General features: G+C 44.7%; 1 protein-coding gene across 2 annotated transcripts; it reads right to left on the bottom strand.

Annotated features, from left to right (window-relative positions):
* Positions 1 to 814: 814 nt before the first annotated feature.
* On the bottom strand, positions 815 to 14,976 carry NTAQ1 (N-terminal glutamine amidase 1). 2 transcript variants are annotated; one of them, XM_079796499.1, is made up of 6 exons: positions 14,752 to 14,976; positions 10,109 to 10,208; positions 9,356 to 9,406; positions 5,022 to 5,170; positions 4,051 to 4,175; positions 815 to 1,472 (listed from the first exon to the last, which is right to left on the bottom strand). In XM_079796499.1, exons 1-6 carry the CDS (start codon positions 14,838 to 14,840, stop codon positions 1,363 to 1,365), a joined length of 624 nt encoding a protein of 207 aa, XP_079652625.1. In that variant the 5' UTR covers positions 14,841 to 14,976; the 3' UTR covers positions 815 to 1,362. The 2 variants fall into 2 exon arrangements, with proteins under 2 accessions (XP_079652625.1, XP_079652626.1); XM_079796500.1 differs by lacking the exon at positions 9,356 to 9,406.
* Between the last annotated feature and the right edge of the window lie 3,647 nt (positions 14,977 to 18,623).

Here is an 18,623-nt window from a genome sequence, read left to right as displayed (position 1 = left end):
GGGAGGGCGTAGCCTCAGGTCCCTGCTGATTGCTCGTTAAGGCTCCTAATGGGAACTTGGCCTCAGCTGTGGGTGCAGCCATCTTTGTGATGGAGTGATGGTCAATTAGCATATTCCCTCTTTATTAGATAAGATTAAAGTTTTTTTTAAATATATTTTATTGATTTTTTACAGAGAGGAAGAGAGAGGGATAGAGAGTTAGAAACATCGATGAGAGAGAAACATCGATCAGCTGCCTCTTGCACACCCCCTACTGGGGATGTGCCCGCAACCAAGGTACATGTCCCTGACCGGAATCGAACCTGGGACCCTTGAGTTCGCAGGCCGATGCTCTATCCACTGAGCTAAACGGGTTTCGGCGATTAAAGTTTTTTAATAAGCAGAAAACTCATTTAAGATCAAAAGCTTGGGTATCCTTGCTTTAAGAAATTACTTATTTTTTTACAGGAGAATCAGGAAAACATGAATGAGGGCCGCCGCTATATGCTGGGTTAACGAAACAACTTTTATTTGGAATTATATGATGAAAGCCAAATTTCTAACACATCTTCAAGAAGGAAGATTGGTAAATGTATTTTTTTTTAATTTTTTTTTTTTTAGGCTAGTCAAGTGAAGCAGTAGGAGTGGAGAAGGAACAAAGAAATCTGTAACTGGCTGTGATCAATTAGTTGTAAGACACCACTGCACTCAGACCAGCCGGTAAATGTATTTTAAAGCCACAGTTCCCATCTACAAATCAGAATATTCTTTGGCATCTCTCAGGTCATCAAAAATGACACAAAATCTTTAAAGTCAAAATTAATTTTAAATAAATTTTATTTTTTTAAAAAAACAACACATACAAATAGGCCAAACTACATTCAAACCTGAGCAAGCTGTCATCTTTTTAAAGAACTTAGGAGTCCAAAAAGACTAATACTTACTGCTGATTCAGCTCACAGTATCAGCCCTCTTCAAGCAGCCACACAGTCACAAACATCATCTGGCCACCTTTCACGGGTACTAGAGACCCACAGTGCAGTGAGCCACACAGCCCTGCCCGCCAGGAGCTTACAGGGTAGCTGGAGAAGAACGCAACATCCAGAACAGACACGAAGTCTACACTCTATCACAAGGAAAGCAATCACTGGCATACGTCATCACATGTTTTAACCAATGAGCCGTTAGGACTCTCTTGGCAAACATACACGACATCTCGTTTCAACCTGACACATGGAAAGAAAAACGTTTTTCTGTTTTTGCTCACTCACGTTGCAAGTGAAATGACTTAAAAGAAGAAAACACAGTTGCAAACCAAATGTACCAGGAGGTTGACTGTTCGTGTCCCCGCACTGCTCCATGGTTCTACGTCCGGTGTCAAGTTCAGCAGCTTTGACTGCCAAAACGATGTACGAACTCAGACAGCGAGTACACAGCTCCCCACCCCACCTTGGGGTCCATACTGATAAAATCATTCAGGTTCATTTTGGAATCTAAAAAAGGACATGAGAGAAATGTCCACTGAAAACACAGTTTTGGTTTAACAGCAATAAAACCACCCAGAAGACCAAAAGTAGGGGGATTTATTCAAATGGATAAAGAGTTCAATATCACTGCTGTGGTATTCTTGTCGCAGATGTGAAACCTTGATCTACTCAGGACAAAACATCACACAAACCCAAACTGAGGGATACCCTACAAAATAACTGACCAGTACTCTTCCAAAGTTTAAAAGTTACAGCAGAAAGAAAGAATTTGTCACAGATTGAAGGAGACCAAGGAGAAATGACAATGAAACCTACTAGCCTGGACCAGAAAAAACATCAGTGGGAAAACTTGCAAAACGTAAATGACGTCTCTAAGTTCATAGCATTACGTCAATATTTTATCAATTGTATCATTTTCTTGGTTTTAATGATTATACTATGGTTTACTCGGAATCTGAGTAAAGCGTATATAGGAACTTTGTTCTATTTTAGCAAATTCTCTAGAAGTCTAAAGTTATTTAAAACTGAACAGTTAATTCCATTGTGTAATGGTTAGCACTCTGGACTCTAAAACTAAACAGTTAAATGGGGGGAAAAATGCATGAATAACCAAACTGCCAATTTACAGGGAATTCAGAGGACACAAAAGAGACACCATTAGGAAAATCCAGACTGTTTCTTCAGCAAATAAATTACAAGAAAATAAAAGAACTGCAAAAAGAATCTGTATATTTAAAAAGCCCATCCTTACAACGAAAACAACTAGATCATCAGCAAAACCAGTAGTTTCACTGAAGTCATCAGAAAGCTGGGGATGCAGGGTGGCCAAGTGCCCCGAAATAAAGCAAAGATCGGAGCCTCCAAGGAGAGATGGGCAAAAGCTCTTGCTTACCTGGAATAGACACCAGGCCCCATGTAAGTCAGAGAGCAGGTCAGCTAACATTTTTAACAAATTGCTAATGGAAACCTCAACTTCTGAAATATAATAGGATTTGTTTTCTAGGCCCTTTAATATAATTAAGTAAAAAATTATTACTATCTTCAGGTATTCTTACTTAAAAATATCAATAGCCCAGCTGGTGTGGCTCAGTGGTTGAATATCAACCTATGAACCAAGAGATCATGCTTTGGGCTTGATCCCCAGTGCAGGAGGCAGCCAAGTGATAATTCTCTTTCATCACTGATGTTTCTACTTTATCCCTCTCCCTTCCTTACTCTCTAAAAGTCAATAAAAACATTTTTTTTAAAGTGTGTATAGCATTAAAAAAAACAAAAAAGACACCTCCTCCCCCCATAAAAAAAACCTTTCTTAAGCACCGTGTGCTGACCCTATCACTTTCTAGCCACGCACCTTAGGCAAAGGGTTCATGCATCTATCCAATGTGGAAAATAAAGCTGAACTCGTTGAGTTGTGGTGGAAAATAAATTAATATGTAAAGGGAATGCACAAAGCCTGACACAAAGCATCACTTATTACAGGAGAGTAGTCATCAAACCCTAAGGAATGACTCAAAGACCATCAGGGCTGATGAGGTGGTATTTCCCGAACGTCTACTATGCACAAGGCTCTGAGTTCACATCCATGAGATGGGAAGCTGCTGAAGCACATTGCCCCAGACCACGCCCCCTACAGCAGGTTGTCCAAGACTGAAAGGTAGACCTGTGAAGCCCTCGCCTAGCCAAGGATCGGTCCCAATTCCGATGCTGAGCCGGGAAAGCAGGCTGGTAGACCAAAAAGCGATCCCGGTATCAATTTTTTAAATTACGAGAGCTTCTCACAGAGACCCTCAAAAATCAGAGTTTGATTCCTCTCTTAGTTCCCGCCCTTCGCATATGCCAACTATGTTCCTACTTTCTTCCTTGCTGAACTCTGGATGCTTCTGCTCCCTTTTTCTGGCTGTTGCACAGCTTACAGAGCGCTTTCCACAGACAGTATCACCCATGTGAGGGGATGACCTCACCAATCAATGGCAAGGTTGTGAATTACTCTCAGCCATTAATGATGTTTCCACTCATGTGAATGCCAAGCAATAGTAATAGGGTGAAGAACTCTTCATCTACTCAAATCTCAAGGAATTATTAACTGGACTGATGCCTAAAAGCACATAAACCGGATGAGTGGGACAATAAAACCTGCGAGCTCTCCCCTCCTCCTAATGCAGATTTTGTTCTAGCGCCAGGGATCTGACACTTCATCCATCACAAGGATGCACTGGTGATTTTTTCCACCAGAACGTGAAACCCTACCACAGCAAGGTGCTACTAGCCCCAGTGTTAAATGGCACAAACATGCAGCTCTCCTAAAGGCCAGTGTGCCAGCAATAAGTACCTCCAATATTCTAGCAGGTGGCGCGGTCTACTCCCAACACTTTTCCTCTCCCATGAGGCCTTATGCCTTCCAGTCCTGTTCTCTGTGCCTCAATTTCTGAAGCTAATAAAAACACAGAACCACACTTCCTCTTCTTATCTCTTTACCCCTCAGAGGGTTTACCCAGAAAGCAATGAGATTTTTGTCCCTGATTAGGGGAAAAGGCTGATGTGCACAGGGACTGGAAATGCCTCCAAGGACGCGTGTTTGGCTCACCTCCAGTTTGAATGCAGGGATACGAGGGGGGAGGTTCTCTCCAGTTCCCACTGGAATCTTTCATGTGAGATCGGTCAGAAGCGAAGTTCTTCAAGTAAGAATCGGCGCGGATAACTCTAAATTTCCTGCAGATAAATCAGCATTAATTTACCACAGTTGAAATGAATCACAGTTGAAATTCTAACTCAATTTTTATAAAGACTCATTTTCTATGACATGCACAAAACTAAGCAGGCATTTTGCCCTGACTGGTTTGGCTCAGTGGATGGAGTGTCGGCCTGCGAACTGAAAGGTCCCAGGTTCGATTCCGGTCAAGGGCATGTACCTTGGTTGCGGGCACATCCTCAGTGGGAGGTGTGCAGGAGGCAGCTGATCGGTGTTTCTCTCTCATCGATGTTTCTAACTCTCTATCCCTCTCCCTTCCACTCTGTAAAAAATCAATAAAATATATATTTTTTAAAAAACTAAGCAGGCATTTTTGTACTATTAGTAATATGCAAATATGTGTGTGGCTTGTTAACTCTTAAAGAAGCCATGAGAAATGATCAAATGAAATCCAGAACTACAAAGGCACGAAATACATCTGGTATTGGAGGCAAAACACATTATTTTCAGGTGCTTCCATGACGGCCTTCTCAATTTTGGCATCATAAGGCATCCTATCCCCACACCACACACACCCCACCACCCCCTCAAAAACAAGAGTATGAGGGAAATCCCCCAAATGACTAAGAAAATGTTTGAGATCTTATCACACACATTTTTAAAAGACTGCCAACCTTTTATACAATGGACAAACTTTAAAACATTTTGAATCTTCTGTGTAGCACATCATTCTCAAATATCAACTCAATGGTGATGCCAAGATAAGCAATCTTTACTAAGCAAATGCAAAAAGAAACAAACCAACTCTATATAATTGTCAAGGTCTCACGTCAGAAAGTAGGAAAATTCATCCTGAATTTCCTCACCTTCTAAACTGGGGATGGATGTCCTCATCGGACTTAAAGGCATCTTCCACATAAGCATCAAAGAGGCAGGGAAATGGCAGGACAGTGTCGAGATCATAAATGAAGCTCTGTCCTCCACTTGAAACATGAAGCAAAACAACATGGTAATCCTGGAGGTAAAAGTTGCCCAAGTTAACCAAGTTACTCTATGATGGTGAATTCCAAGGCTGTCTGAGATATAATGCATACATAGCCCCAAGAGCAGACACAAGATGAATACAGCCCTCTTTATAAGAGCAAAATAAAATAAAGCAAACACAAAATCCTGAAAACAGACCAAATGTCCAGTGACACGGTAGACAGTGGAAATGTTCATATATATCAGAAACTCTTTGACCCAGCAATTTTACCTCGAGGAATCCACCCTAGAGAGAAATGGCAATACACAAGTAATGATATATATATATATATATATATATATATATATATATATATATATATATATATAATCTCTGCAGCACTGTTTATAATAGTGGAAATTCAGAAAAAAACAAAAGCCCACCATGAGGGGTAAGGTTAATAAACGATGACGCATGCAGCCATAGGATGGAGTAGCTGTTAAAAAGATTTTGGTAAATTTATGTGGAAAACAGAAAAATGTCCATGTTATATAGCTGGGTGGAAGAAGCAAATTGCAGAATATGCATAATATATTCTTTTAAAAAAGTTTATGTGGATACACATGCATTCAGAAGTACATATACATGCATATGAACACAGAGGATAGAGTCTGCAAGAATATCCTCCCACCTCTTAACAAAGGGAACTGTTTTATACTAGATTGGTAGCTAAAGGAAAGAAAAATGTTGGCTTTTGTTTTTGCTTTTGGTTTTGTTTTGTTTTAATCAGCTAAAACCTCATGTGTAACCATTAAGGAATAAAGAGAGCTTTGTGTGCACAGCTCGGACACTGTACGTGAATCCTCACTCTCACTCCCTGACACCAGGCACTGCTGGAAGGAATGTCAGGGTGATTATCAAGGAACATGAGGGCAGTCCAGTGCGTTGAGTTCTTCGAAGCAAAAACACTATCACAGAGAACAGCACTGCGAGATTAAAAGTTCAGTCATCTATATAATAAAACCCTAATATGCAAATCAACCAAATGGCGGAACAACCGGCAGAACGACCAGTAGCTATGACGCGCACTGACCACCAGGGGGCAGACGCTCAACGCAGGAGCTGCTCCCTGGTGGTCAGTGCGCTCCCACAGGGGGAGCAGCACTCAGCCAGAAGTCGGCTTATGGCTGGCAAGCACAGTGGCAGTGGCAGGAGACTCTCCCACCTCCACTGCAGGCGGGCGGTAAGGAGCAAGGGGTCCCAGACTGCGAGGGGGCACAGGCTGGGCTGAGAGACACCCCCTTCTCCCCCGAGTGCACCAATTTCATGCACCAGGCCTCTAGTATTAGGATAACATTCATAATATCATCTTACTTTTCTAGTACTTCAGAGCTTATAAAGCATTTTCTCAAATGTTATTTCATTTGACTCTGTGAGGTGGGAAAGGTAATTCACTTATTGAGACTCGCGATGTTGTACCGTTGGAGCCTGAAGTGCTTCCTCTGGCTCCAGTTCTATCTTAGGAAAGCAGAAATAGCTTCAGGAATGGATGCTCATTCCCTGTACTCCGCTCTTAATGCATCTGACCCTCCAGGTTTAAACGAAGAGTGCCTCCCCCATAACAGTCCAGTTTCCTTTCCCTGCGCTTGTTCATCTTATTCTCCCTCCCCCCCCCCCCGCCCCGCCATCTGAGGCAACCTTCCCCACGGTTCTCTCCACACCCATCACTCAAGCTCCAACTCAAAGGCTCTCTTCCTGTAAGTCCATGTTGTTGTTTTAATCTTCTCCCATCCCCTGCCAGAAGCAGTCTCTGCCGTATCCAAAATCTGTTTCTCAAGGCGTTGGTAGTATAGTGGTGAGCACAGCTACCTTCTAAAAATCTGTTTCTCTCTTGACATCTTAACATCTTAACTCGTGTTATGGTTGTTTTGCAGTACACACTCCCTTCCCTATCATTTGTGGGAAACTGTGCTGTTGAAATATAGATACAGAGGCAAGAAAGACAGCTCCTCACCCTCAGGGAGTTCTCAGAGAAGCGAGTGGGAAACACAAGTCAATGGTTGCAGGAGGCAGGGGAGCAAGCAGTAAGGGCATTCTGAAGTTTGCTCGCCTACTCGAGCCCTTCCACTTACCAGCCTCAGTTACCCTTTTATAAAATGAAGGTTAATATAGCATGTGCTTCAGAGTATACCGGGAGAACGAATGAGATTATGTATGTAAATGCCTTTTTATTTTATTTACTTATTTACTTATTTATTGGTAAAGGCTTTTAAAAAGAGGAACATGACCATAGGTCCTCGCCCTGCAAGTTACCTAAGATGGGAAGCAAGACCCTGATTCAAAATCAGCTGAGCGGGTCATTAATGAGGATGGTCATAAATGAGATGGACCGTCTGCAACAGGGGTTATGCGGTGTCGCTAACAACAATACTAGCAACTACCGCTTATCGAGCACAGCACCAGGCACTGTACCGAATACCTGGATAATACTTCTGCATTACCTCCTCGAAGCCTCCCAAACCCACTGACCTGAGAGGACACTGAAAAAAGAGGGTACATAACACGTCCAGTTTGCAGCCATCAACGAGAGACTGGGGCTTCACCCCACTGTGTCTGACTCTAAATCCGAGCCCCTGACCCAACACCCAACACTGCTGGATTTGGGCTTCAGTGTCAGAGCCGCACATCACCCGCTGGGGAACGGAGTGAAAACGTGAGCTCGGTGAAGCCAAGGACTTTAGCCTGTTTTGTGCCTGACATATAATAGGTACCCAATAAATATATGTTAAATGAAGCCAATTCAAATGATATCTTATTTTAAATAAATACCAGAAACTACATGTTCGTTGAATTATCATGAATGGCCCTAACTGGTTTGGCTCAGTGGAGAGAGCACTGGCCTGCGGACTGAAGGGTCCCAGGTTCGATTCCAGTCAAGGGCATGTACCTTGGTTGCGGGCACATCCCCAGAGGAGATGTGCAGGAGGCAGCTGATCAATGTTTCTCTCTCACCGATGTTTCTAACTCTCTCTCCCTCGCCCTTCCTCTCTGTAAAAAAAAAATCAATAAAATATATTTTTAAAAATTATCATGAATGGAGTTTTTCTTTTACTTTATCTTCATGGTTACTAGCATAAACAATTCTGTTCTTCACGGGGCCAGGTTAAGGTGACGCACGATGTGCACTGGAAAGGACCCAGGCCTGAGACCCAGTTCTGCACTGATCAGCTAGATGACCTTGAGCTACTCGCTTTGCCTTTCTGGGCTTGTTTCACCTGAAAAATGAAGGGGCTGGAACAGATGTGTTTTTCCAACACCAGTCACGTACACGCAGGAGTTTGCTAAAAACGCTAATTCCTAAATCCTTCTCTAGATCAACTACATCAGAAATTTGTACAGTATTTTTTTAATATATTTTTATTGATTTCAAAGAGGAAGGGAGAGGGAGAGAGAGATAGAGACATCAATGATGAGAGAGAATCACTGATCAGCTACCTCCTGCATGCCCCCTATTGGGGATCGAGCCCGCAACCCGGCATGTGCCCTTCACCGGAATCAAACCTGGGATCCTTCAGTCACCAGGCTGACGCTCTATCCACTGAGCCAAACCAGCCAGGGCTGTACAGTACTTTTAACAGTTTTCAGATAATTTTCATGTGCAGCTGGACTAGATATTTCTAAAGTCCTTCCCAGTGCTGAAAGGATAAGAGTCTGGGAGATAACAAATATATCTGCCACACAGACCATTTAAATTCATTCCTGTAATGCCTTAGGCAGTGTGGCTCCGTGGATAGAGCCCAAAGACTGAAGGGTCCTAGGTTTGATTCTGATCAAGGGCATGTACTTCGGTTGCAGGCTTGATCCCTGGCCCTGGTCAAGACACATGCGGAAGACAACGAATTGATGTGTCTCTCACATTGATGTTTTTCTCTCGCTGTCTCTCCCTCTCCCTTCCACTCTCTCTAAAAATCAATGGCAAAAATATCCTCAGATGCGGATTAATAAGAACAACAAAACAAACAAAAAATAAAATCATTCCTGTAATAATTTCAAAATTAAAATAAACATGGCTATAAGGGTTTCTACCTTAGGCCAACTAACATCTATTCTCAAAAGTCAATTTATAATTAGCCTTTCTCTACTGCCCTATCCTTTCTGCTCTACCAAAACTTAAAGGGCCCTCAGGGATCACCATACTAATAGTGCATCAGACACTCTCTGTGTTGACCATCTTACCCAAATCACAGGCCCATCTCCAGGTCTTGCCTGCTGTTTCCAGATAGGAATCTACAAAAACAATAAATTGCATAAGCCACCCTTTTAGCTAAACCACCACTAAATTCTTCAAAGCAACACATACACGAAAAATAAAATATTTCTAAGCAACCAACAATCCAGGTGAAAGAATGAATGGGTAAGAAATCCAAATACTACTTCTAAGTGTCCTTAAAAATGAAAAAGCAAAAATTAATTATACGATGGTCCTTGGAGAGTAGAGACCTGAATGAGGAATCAGAAGGCCTGGCAGGTTCAAGTCTTGCTTTCCCACTTCATTATTCATGAAACCTCCCTGAGTCTCTATTTCCTCACCTATAAAACGGAGACAGCTGTCTGAAACTGCCTAGTTCACAGGATTCCCATTAGGATCAAATGAGGCGATCCTTGCAAACCTGCTTTACAAAATAGGAAGGACTTACTTTTATTTAATACTCCATATATGTTCATTGTAGTTCTACTTAAACTCCTAGAGAAAAGGAATTTCATCTGTGTGAACACACCATCACATATTTCCCTACCTACAAATGAGAAACTAAACTCTCCTAACTCAACTGTACCCTAGAAGGTAAAAAAAATCTCATCCACAAACAAATGTTAAGATGCTGCTGTATTTTACAAAGCACATTTTAAAATAGTATTAAACCAACTCTCTATTTAGCATCTAATGTCCTAAATCTCTTGTTTTCTTTCTGCAGTCACTCACCAACTTACCATCTTCCTCTCATTCGATATGAAGACAGCATAGCATTCTTCTAAGGGATACTGGTCGTGGTTTTTGATGTATTCACAGAGCTTCCAAATATTTTCTTCACTGGAATAAAATAATTATCTAATCAGTATAATTAAGCAAGAACACTCTGTGTCTTTCAAATCTGAACAAAAGACTGATGATGACATGAAACAGTTGGAAGAGACCTTAAACGCCATCTCATCCGACAAGTCGCAAACATTTGAACCTCCTCTAAAACATCCCAACCAGCTGTTATCCAGCCTATACTGTGTGGACCCTCTGCAGACACAGAGCTCATTACCTCCCCCAGCAGTGTGTGTGTATAGAGGCATTTTATAACTGATAAAAAGCTGCATCAATATTCTATAAGCCCTGGCCAGTAGCTCATCTGGTTAGAATGTCATCCCAATATGCCAAGGTTGTGGGTTCGATCTCTGCTCAGGATATATATAAGAGGCAATCAGTGAATGCATAAGTAAGTGGAACAACAAATCAATGTCTCTCTCTTTCTATTTCTCTCCCTCCCTTTCTCTCTCTCTCTAAAAATCAATTAAAAAATAGAATGTCTAATATTCTATAAGCATTGGGTCCAGGGATGTGAGATACAGTTGGAATTCCAACTCAGACACTTAAAAAGTAAGAAACTTTAAACATCCTGAGCTGAGATGAACATCCTTTCTTGTCTGTAAAATGGGCATAATCACATTATATTAGAAATACTCAATACATCTTAGTAAGATGTATACCAGTTGCCTGCTCCTTAAGGAATGGGACAGGGTGGGTGTGTGGGGTGGCAGGGCTCCTGCGTGGAAAGGATCAGGGCAGTGATGTGATATGTCCAGGAATTCTTTGGAGGGAAGCCCCTGTGAGTGTGATTCCCCAAGTCCCTCTGGTACGGAGGAAGTCCTGACTTACAAAACATTCTTTCTCATACTGAATTGAAATCTACTTTCCTATACCTCTGCCCCAGATAAAACTCCCTTCTACAGGAGAGGCCTTTAACTATCTGCAGCAGCGGTCAGAGCCGCCTAAGTAACGCAATGCCCAGTGCGTCCAACCAAGCCACACTAGCGGCCACAGTCACACTCCTGCCCAGGCACGCACAGCCCCTGCTGGCAGTACCCTCAGGTCAGCTCTTGGGCTCCTTTCTCCAGGGAGCCACACAGTGCCTTTGCTCAAAACGAACCACACCAACACTCTGTTCACGCACGTGACTCAATCTGTCAAAGCCGAACTTCCAGCCACCTACACCATGCTACCCAAAAACAAAGCAAGGCCCAAGCGGCTTGGAGGGCTGTCACCATTTTATGGAAATAAACACTTTTTTTATTCACGAGTCTTGCCCTTGTCTACCTGTCTCAATGCTACGTAAGACTGGGCTTAAAGCACCGAAGTTGAGCTTCTGTGTTTTTCTCCTGTGATTTTGTTTTTAACTAAAATACCTAAGAAACCTTATGGAAAAAGAGGTGGTAGAGGTAACAGCAGGAGATTGTTACTAACTACTTCCATAGGCTATGACGTATGGAGCAATAAACATGTACTGTTTCAATGGGACATATAACATGTAGTATCTAACATTGTTAAAAATCTGGATGTTTTGAGACCAAGTTTTGAAAAGACATTTGTCTGTCTTGCCTATAGACATTTTGGAGAGTTGGCCACAAACATCTTCAAGAGCCTGTGATATACAAAACGCTATGCTAAGTGCTTGGAAGATCTGATAAATCAGAGCTTACAGACAGTGAGAGGAGACATACAGATCCATAAATAAGCAAGCATCCAAGGCCATGAAAGATGCATAGAGAAAGCACAGAAGAGGGAATCACTAACTCTAAGGGATAAGGGAAGATGGAGGAACAGGTCAGTTGTTTTTTCTTGTTTGTTCCCCTTAACCTCCTCCCACGGATGTGCACAGAATGCAAAAAGTTCATGAATCCATATGTACCATAAGCAATACTCGTAGGCTGAACACACATGTGGTTTGGACATATTTGGCCTAATTTTTCAAATACGTGTGAATGTTACACAGGAGAAACAAATTTAAGAGATACTGAACTTATAGTCCATTTCTATTGTCCTTTTTCTTTCAAGAGTGCAATTAATATCATGTAGGAGGATTTCATGAAACTTGTGATGTTAATAAAACTAAGGGCCTTATATACTGGGAAACACTGGGATGGAAAGAGCCCTTGATTTAATGTGAGTCCTGGCACCCACTTAACTGGTTTAGAAAAAAGTGGGGAGTGATGATAATTTCTCAACCTGTCGGTTGATTATTTTGGCAGCAGAAAAGCTAACAAAGCAGCATTAGGGCCAAGATTCTGCAAGGAAGGATTGCTCGTGATGGGTTTAGTCAGAGAAGCACGCAGAAAGGTAAAATGCTCCACAAACCACACAGTGCCACACAGAAACTGGCCACCACTGGTATCAGGAAGCTGGGTCTTAAAGATAAGCAGCATCTGAGGGAAGCTAACCGAAGTGGAGGTGGCATTTATTTCAAGTCAGAAGAACCCACAGGAGCAAAGGCAGTAAGGTACACCTGCCGGATGTGTTCCAACAGGACAAAGCACTGGTTCTCAATCAGAGGCGATCTGACCCCCCAGGGGAATTTGGCAATGCCTGCAGACATTTTCATGGTCACAAATCGGGAGGGGATGCTACGGGTCTCTATGGAGTACAGGCCAGGGATGCGGCTACATTTCCTACAACACACAGGACAGCCGCCACAACAACGATTTAACGCATTCAAGGTATCAAAGGCGCCAAGGTGCGAAACCCTGAAGTACAGCAGAGAAGGCAGGTTCAAAATGAGATCTGAGGAACAGGCAGTGACCAGATCTTAGAGGACTTGCTCTGCTCAAGGGGCCGGCTTTGGCCCTAACCGGTTTGGCTCAGTGGATAGAGCGTCAGCCTGCGGACTGAAGGGTCCCGAGTTCAATTCCGGTCAAGGGCAAGTACCTTGGTTGCGGGCACATCCCCAGTAGGGGGAGTGCAGGAGGCAGATGACTGATGTTTCTATCTCATCGATGTTTCTAACTCTCTATCCCTCTCCCTTCCTCTCTGTAAAAAATCAATAAAACATATTTTTTTTTAAAAAATCCTGCACTACACACTCCAAATGCCTAATACACATTTACTGAATGAATGAATGAATGAATGAAACAATGAATAGACATTAGGGATAAGAACTAATAAGATTTAGGTGAGAGCAGGGCAGACAAAAAGTGTAGTAGTTAAGCATGGACTCCAGCATTACAGGTTCGTTTCAGGACTACCACGTGCTAGATATGTCATCTTGGGCAAACAACAGGCTTCTCTGTGGCTCATCTTTTTCATTTAAAAAATTAGGAAAATGATAATAAGCAGAACCTGTGTCCATGGATGAAAGAACTTGGCACCGGGCCTGACATGTAGTCAGAGCTGAACAAATTGTTAAGCTTTTGGTGGCACCAGATTAGTGACCAGCTGAAAGAGGGAACAGTAGTTTCAGATGGCCCTAAGGCAGTGGTTCTCAACCCTTTAATACAGTTCCTCATGTTGTGGTGACCCCCAACCCCACAGGTTGAGAACCGCTGCTGTAGAGCCTAAGACCACCGGAAAACACAGATATTTACATTACGATTCATTAACAGTAGCAAAATTACAGTTATGAAGTAGCAACGAAAATAATTTTATGGTTGGGGGTCACCACAACATGAGGAACTGTATTAAAGGGTAGCGGCATTAGAAAGGTTGAGAACCACTGCCCTAAGGTTTCACAATTGTTTAGGGACTGAAGTGGGGAGAGTCATACAGGCAAGGGAAGGGTAGGTGTGGGAGTCAAAGGACCAAGGTAGGCGTGGTCATTCAGCCACAGAGGTGGCCGTGGACAGGGGCACAATATGTAGAGTCCAGAGCCAAATTCTACATATAAATCCCCATTCCTTACTCACAAGCAATGTGGCGTTAGGCATGTTACTTCAGTGTTCTCATCTTTAAAATGGGTATGACAATGGGTACCTACCGCCAGGGTAATTGTGGGACTTCAATGAATTCGTTTACATAGACCACTCAGCACAATGCTTGGCATATAGCAAGTGCTATGTAAGTATAACCATTATTATAATGGCAACAGGGTGGTTACGATCATGGTTTTTGGTACAAGAGGGTCTGAATTGGATTCCGGGCTGCTATTAATTGGGTGACCCTAGGAAAGTTATTGCAAAATCTCTGTGCCTGCATTGTCTTCCAAAATTAAAACGACCTTCACATCAGTGTGAAACCACACCGGTTTCGGCAGAGTAATTTCCAAAAGGCTCTCTGCGTTCCACCCTCCAGCTCCAACTCCCCTGCCTTGCCCTCAAGCACTGAAATCTGCTGAGAAATGTCCAAGCCAAGAGCGCCCAGCAGAAGTAATGCGCCCCCGACCCTACCATTCCCCGAGAAATCCGTCCTTCCCCACCCCCACCCAGAGACCACGTTCTACCAGGAGACGAGGCTACCATTCCCACGGCCTCCTCCCGCCAAACCAGAAAACCCGCCAGTCGGGGCCCAGAGCACCCCGGGAAGGGGCCGGGCGGAGGCGGGGCCCGGCTGCAGCGGAGCAAGCCTGGGAGATACTGGGGGCTGCGCCCGCGCCCCTCACCAGTAGCAGCTGTTGTAGACACAGGCGTCCCGCGGGGGGCTGGCCGGCTGGTACTGGGCGGCTGCAGCGGTGGGGACATCCCCATCCATGGTGGCTTGGACCAGGGCACGGGCTTGAGGCGGGCGACTAGTAGATTAGCCCCGCAGGCGGGCTTCGGGGACGGAGCTGGCTTGCAGCAGTCCGCTCGGGTTCCCCTGCTGCGGTGGGCGGGGCCTGCGGCCGCTGGTGCAGTTCCGAGCGGTGGAGCCTGGGATGGGTGGGCGGGGCCTGGGTGGAGCCTGGGGGTGAGTGGGCGGGGTCTGGGTGGAGTCTGGGGGTGAGTGGGCGAGGTCTGGATGGAGCCGGGGGTGAGTGGGCGGGGTCTGGGTGGAGCCTGGAGTGGGTGGGCGGGGTTTGGGTGGAGCCAGGGGTGAGTAGGCGGGGTCTGGGTGGAGCCTTGTGGGCGGAGCCTGGGCGGAGCTGGCGGCGCAGTTTCTCCCGCGCACCGCCCAGGGGGTGGGCCTAGGGGCTGGGTGGACGGGCCCAGGGCAGCCCCGAGGGCGCGACACGTGTGGGGCCGGGGCAACGTGGGCGGGATCGGGGTGGGGTGAGCGGCCTGAGTTTCCTGCGAGGAAGACTGCGCGATTCTAGAAGGAGCCGGGCCCGGTGGGAGGGGCCAGGAGCGGGCCAGGCGGCGCGGGTTCCGGGTGGCCGGCGGGGATCCGGTTAGGTGCGGGAGAAGAGGTCACCGACCGCGACCTGGAGAGGAGCCTGGGGGCGCTTGGAGTCGGTAAGCCGCCAGGCCCTGGACGACGCTTCGTGAGGCCCCACGAGGAGCCTGAGCCCTTCATCCCGGGCCGGGTTGCCAGCTGTGGAGGAACCGGCTGAGATGCGGAGGGCTCCGTGTGTGCGAGTGAAATAACGGAAACTTCTGTGTGAAAAACACGCTTTAGCACTTGGAGTCCGCGGGAGCCCGAAGGAAGAAGGGGGCGGTGCGGGGGTTAATTCCAAACGGTCCCGTGCTCACTGAGCGACACCGGTCCGGCAAGAAAGGTGTTTATTTGGGGGCCTTTCGTGGTTTAACAAAGCCCATCTCATGCCAAATGGACTTCATTGCAAATTGTTGGAAGAATTAATTGATTGTTGGGTTACAGTACAAACAATATAATTTTATTCCAATAAAGCAGCTGGCCCAGTTGTGTGGGTTTTTTTTTAAATCCCCACCTGAGGATATTTTTTCCATTGATTTCTAGACAAAGTGAAATGGGGGAGAGGGAGAGAGAGAAACATCGACATGAGAGAGACACATGGATGGGTTGCCTCCTGCACGTGCCCAGGGCTGGGAACCCCCAACCGGTATGTGCACTTGACTGGGAATCGAACCCACGACCCCTTGGGTCCACAGGCCAGCGCTCTAACCACTGAGCAACCCGGCCAGGACTGGCCCAGTTTTGTTATCATGACTCTACTCATTTAGTTAAAAGTCAAGGCAGAAAAACTGTTTATCAGATTAACACTTTAGGGTGAGCAGCAGAAACCATGATCTCAAGGGATCAGAAGCAGAGCTGGCCTCTCAGGCCTCCTTTCTCCCCGTGTCGGCCAGTTCCTCCGTGCTCGGCTCCACGCTCAGGTGGCTACGCTTGGTGCCGTGGGAGGATGGCCGCCGGCAGCCCCATATTCACATTTTCCAGGCTTGGCAACCCCAGTGGAAAGAAAACTTCCTTTTCCTCAGAGCAACCACACAGAGGGACTTGTCCCTTGACTTTTTTACATTTCTGTACTGCTTGAAATTTCCTCATGTATTAGTTTTTAGGACATTTTTATTAAACCAAATATATAAGCATTGATATAAAGAGCTGCATGGACATACTGTTGCTCACTTCATTGATGCCCAACTGTCTGTTGCACATTAGTTTGTTTTCAGATCCTACTATTATAAATAAAGCTGCAGTCAACATCTTGACACATAAATCTTGGTCCATGGCTCTGATTATCATGTTAGGATGGAGTCCTAGAGATACAGTTCCTGGGTCAAAGGTTTTTAATATTTTCCAGGTTTGTTTTCTTTTTAAATATGTTTTTATTGATTTTTGAGAGGGGGGGAAGGGCGGGAAGGAAAGAGAGAAACAGAAAAACATGTATTGGCTGCCTCCTGCACACTGCACACACCCCAACTCTGGGGACCTAGCCCACAACCCTGGCATGTGCCCTGACTGGGAATCAAACTGGTGACCTTTTGGTGCATGGGACAACGCTCAACCACTGAGCCACACCAGCCAGGGCTCCAGGTTTCTTAATACATGTCGTTATATTGGTTTTAAGAAATGAGCCCATGCTCTAGCTGGTGTGGTTCAGTGGATAGAGCATCGGCCTGCGGACTGAAAAGTCCCGGTTTGATTCCAGTCAAGGGCACATGCCCGGGTTGCGGGCTCAATCCCCAGTAGGGGACATGCAATTCTCTCTCATCATTGGTGTTTCTATCTCTCCCTCTCCCTTCCTCTCTGAAATCAATAAAAATATTTTTTTAAAAAAATAAATGACCCCATACCTCAATATCACATTGAGTACTATTATTACTTTTAAAACCAAAAATATTTGTATAAAACTGGCATTTCCGTTGTTATTTTAGTTTGCATTTAACAGATTACTACTTTCCTGTACTAAAAGGGAAAATTTTAATATAAAGCAGAAAATCCTAAGAACAGCAATGTACTATGGGAACTCTGAAGGGAGCACCCTCACCATTGGGGTCAATATTGGGCTGGGTTGGAGCACAATACTATTATTGCTCATCTTACTTAGAATGGGGTGGGAGGGAGGCAATAGTCCCAGACCCCTCTGCCATGGACCAGTTGGTGACTGTGGTATTAGGGAAGGCTAACTAATGATTTCCCTTTTGTGGAAAATCAGTAAGATTAGCTGCAAAGTTTAAGTAAGGTCAGATTTGCTGAAAAGAAATCCATGTGCACATTCCTGAAAGAAATCCATGTGCAAACTGATGTTTACTTTCCAACTTTGTTACCAAAAGAGAGAGACCCACCTATGACCTCATCTCAAATGAGGTAATGGAATTTTGATTAGCTCTTACCTCAGCCCTCTTTTCTGCCACACTTAAGGAAAACAATAACAACAACAACAAACTTGACCCTGTTTGAGTCAGGCGGTGTGGGAAAGAACCTCAGTTTCCATCGCCCCTTCTTTGCCTAAATCGGGTCACTCCTATCTGCAATAGCTGAAGACTGTGGAAAAGGAAAGAAGTACTACTTGCCAAAGGCCAGTTCTAGGCCAGCTCTTTAAGTTTCCTAAGGCTGCTGTCACAAATGACCACAAACTAGGTGCGGGAAAAGCACACAAATTAATCCTCAATTCAGGAGGCCAAAAGTGTGAAATCAAGGTGTCAGCAGGGTTGGTTCCTTCTGGAGGTTCTGAGGGAGAATCCTTCCATACCTCCCTCCTACTGGTGGTTGCTGGCAATCCTTGGTGTTTCTTGGTTTAACGATGTATCACTCCAATTTCCGCCTCCATCTTCACGTTACCTTTGCTTAGTGTCTCTGTTGTGTCAAATCTCCCTCTCTTTTATGACACCAATCACTGGGTTTTTAGGGCCCACCATAAATCCAGGCTGATCTCTTATCAAGATCTTTAATTACGCCCTAACCGGTTTGGCTCCGTGGATAGAGCATCGGCCTGCGGACTGAAAGGTCCCAGGTTCGATTCAGGTCAAGGGCATGTACCTTGGTTGCGGGCACATCCCCGGTAGGAGGTGTGCAGGAGGCAGCTGATCGATGTTTCTCTCTCATCAATGTTTCTGACTCTCTATCCCTCTCCCTTCCTCTCTGTAAAAAATCAATAAAATATATATTTTTTTAAAAAAGATCTTTAATTACATCTGC

This window comes from Cnephaeus nilssonii, assembly GCF_951640355.1.
Source record: "Cnephaeus nilssonii genome assembly, chromosome: 18".
Taxonomy (NCBI): Eukaryota; Metazoa; Chordata; class Mammalia; order Chiroptera; family Vespertilionidae; genus Cnephaeus; species Cnephaeus nilssonii.
The sequence above is the reverse complement of the archived record's forward strand: the minus strand, read 5'-3'. Positions and strand labels throughout refer to the sequence as shown.

Bases quoted from the DNA above. Each gene is read 5' to 3' on its own strand.
- NTAQ1 (XM_079796499.1), bottom strand. From the start codon at position 14,840: ATGGATGGGGATGTCCCCACCGCTGCAGCCGCCCAGTACCAGCCGGCC. The intron at 10,209-14,751 runs GTGAGGGGCGCG...ATTTTATTCCAG, and splicing joins GTCTACAACAGCTGCTACTG to TGAAGAAAATATTTGGAAGC. The intron at 4,176-5,021 runs GTGAGGAAATTC...ATTTATCTGCAG, and splicing joins ATCCATCCCCAGTTTAGAAG to GAAATTTAGAGTTATCCGCG.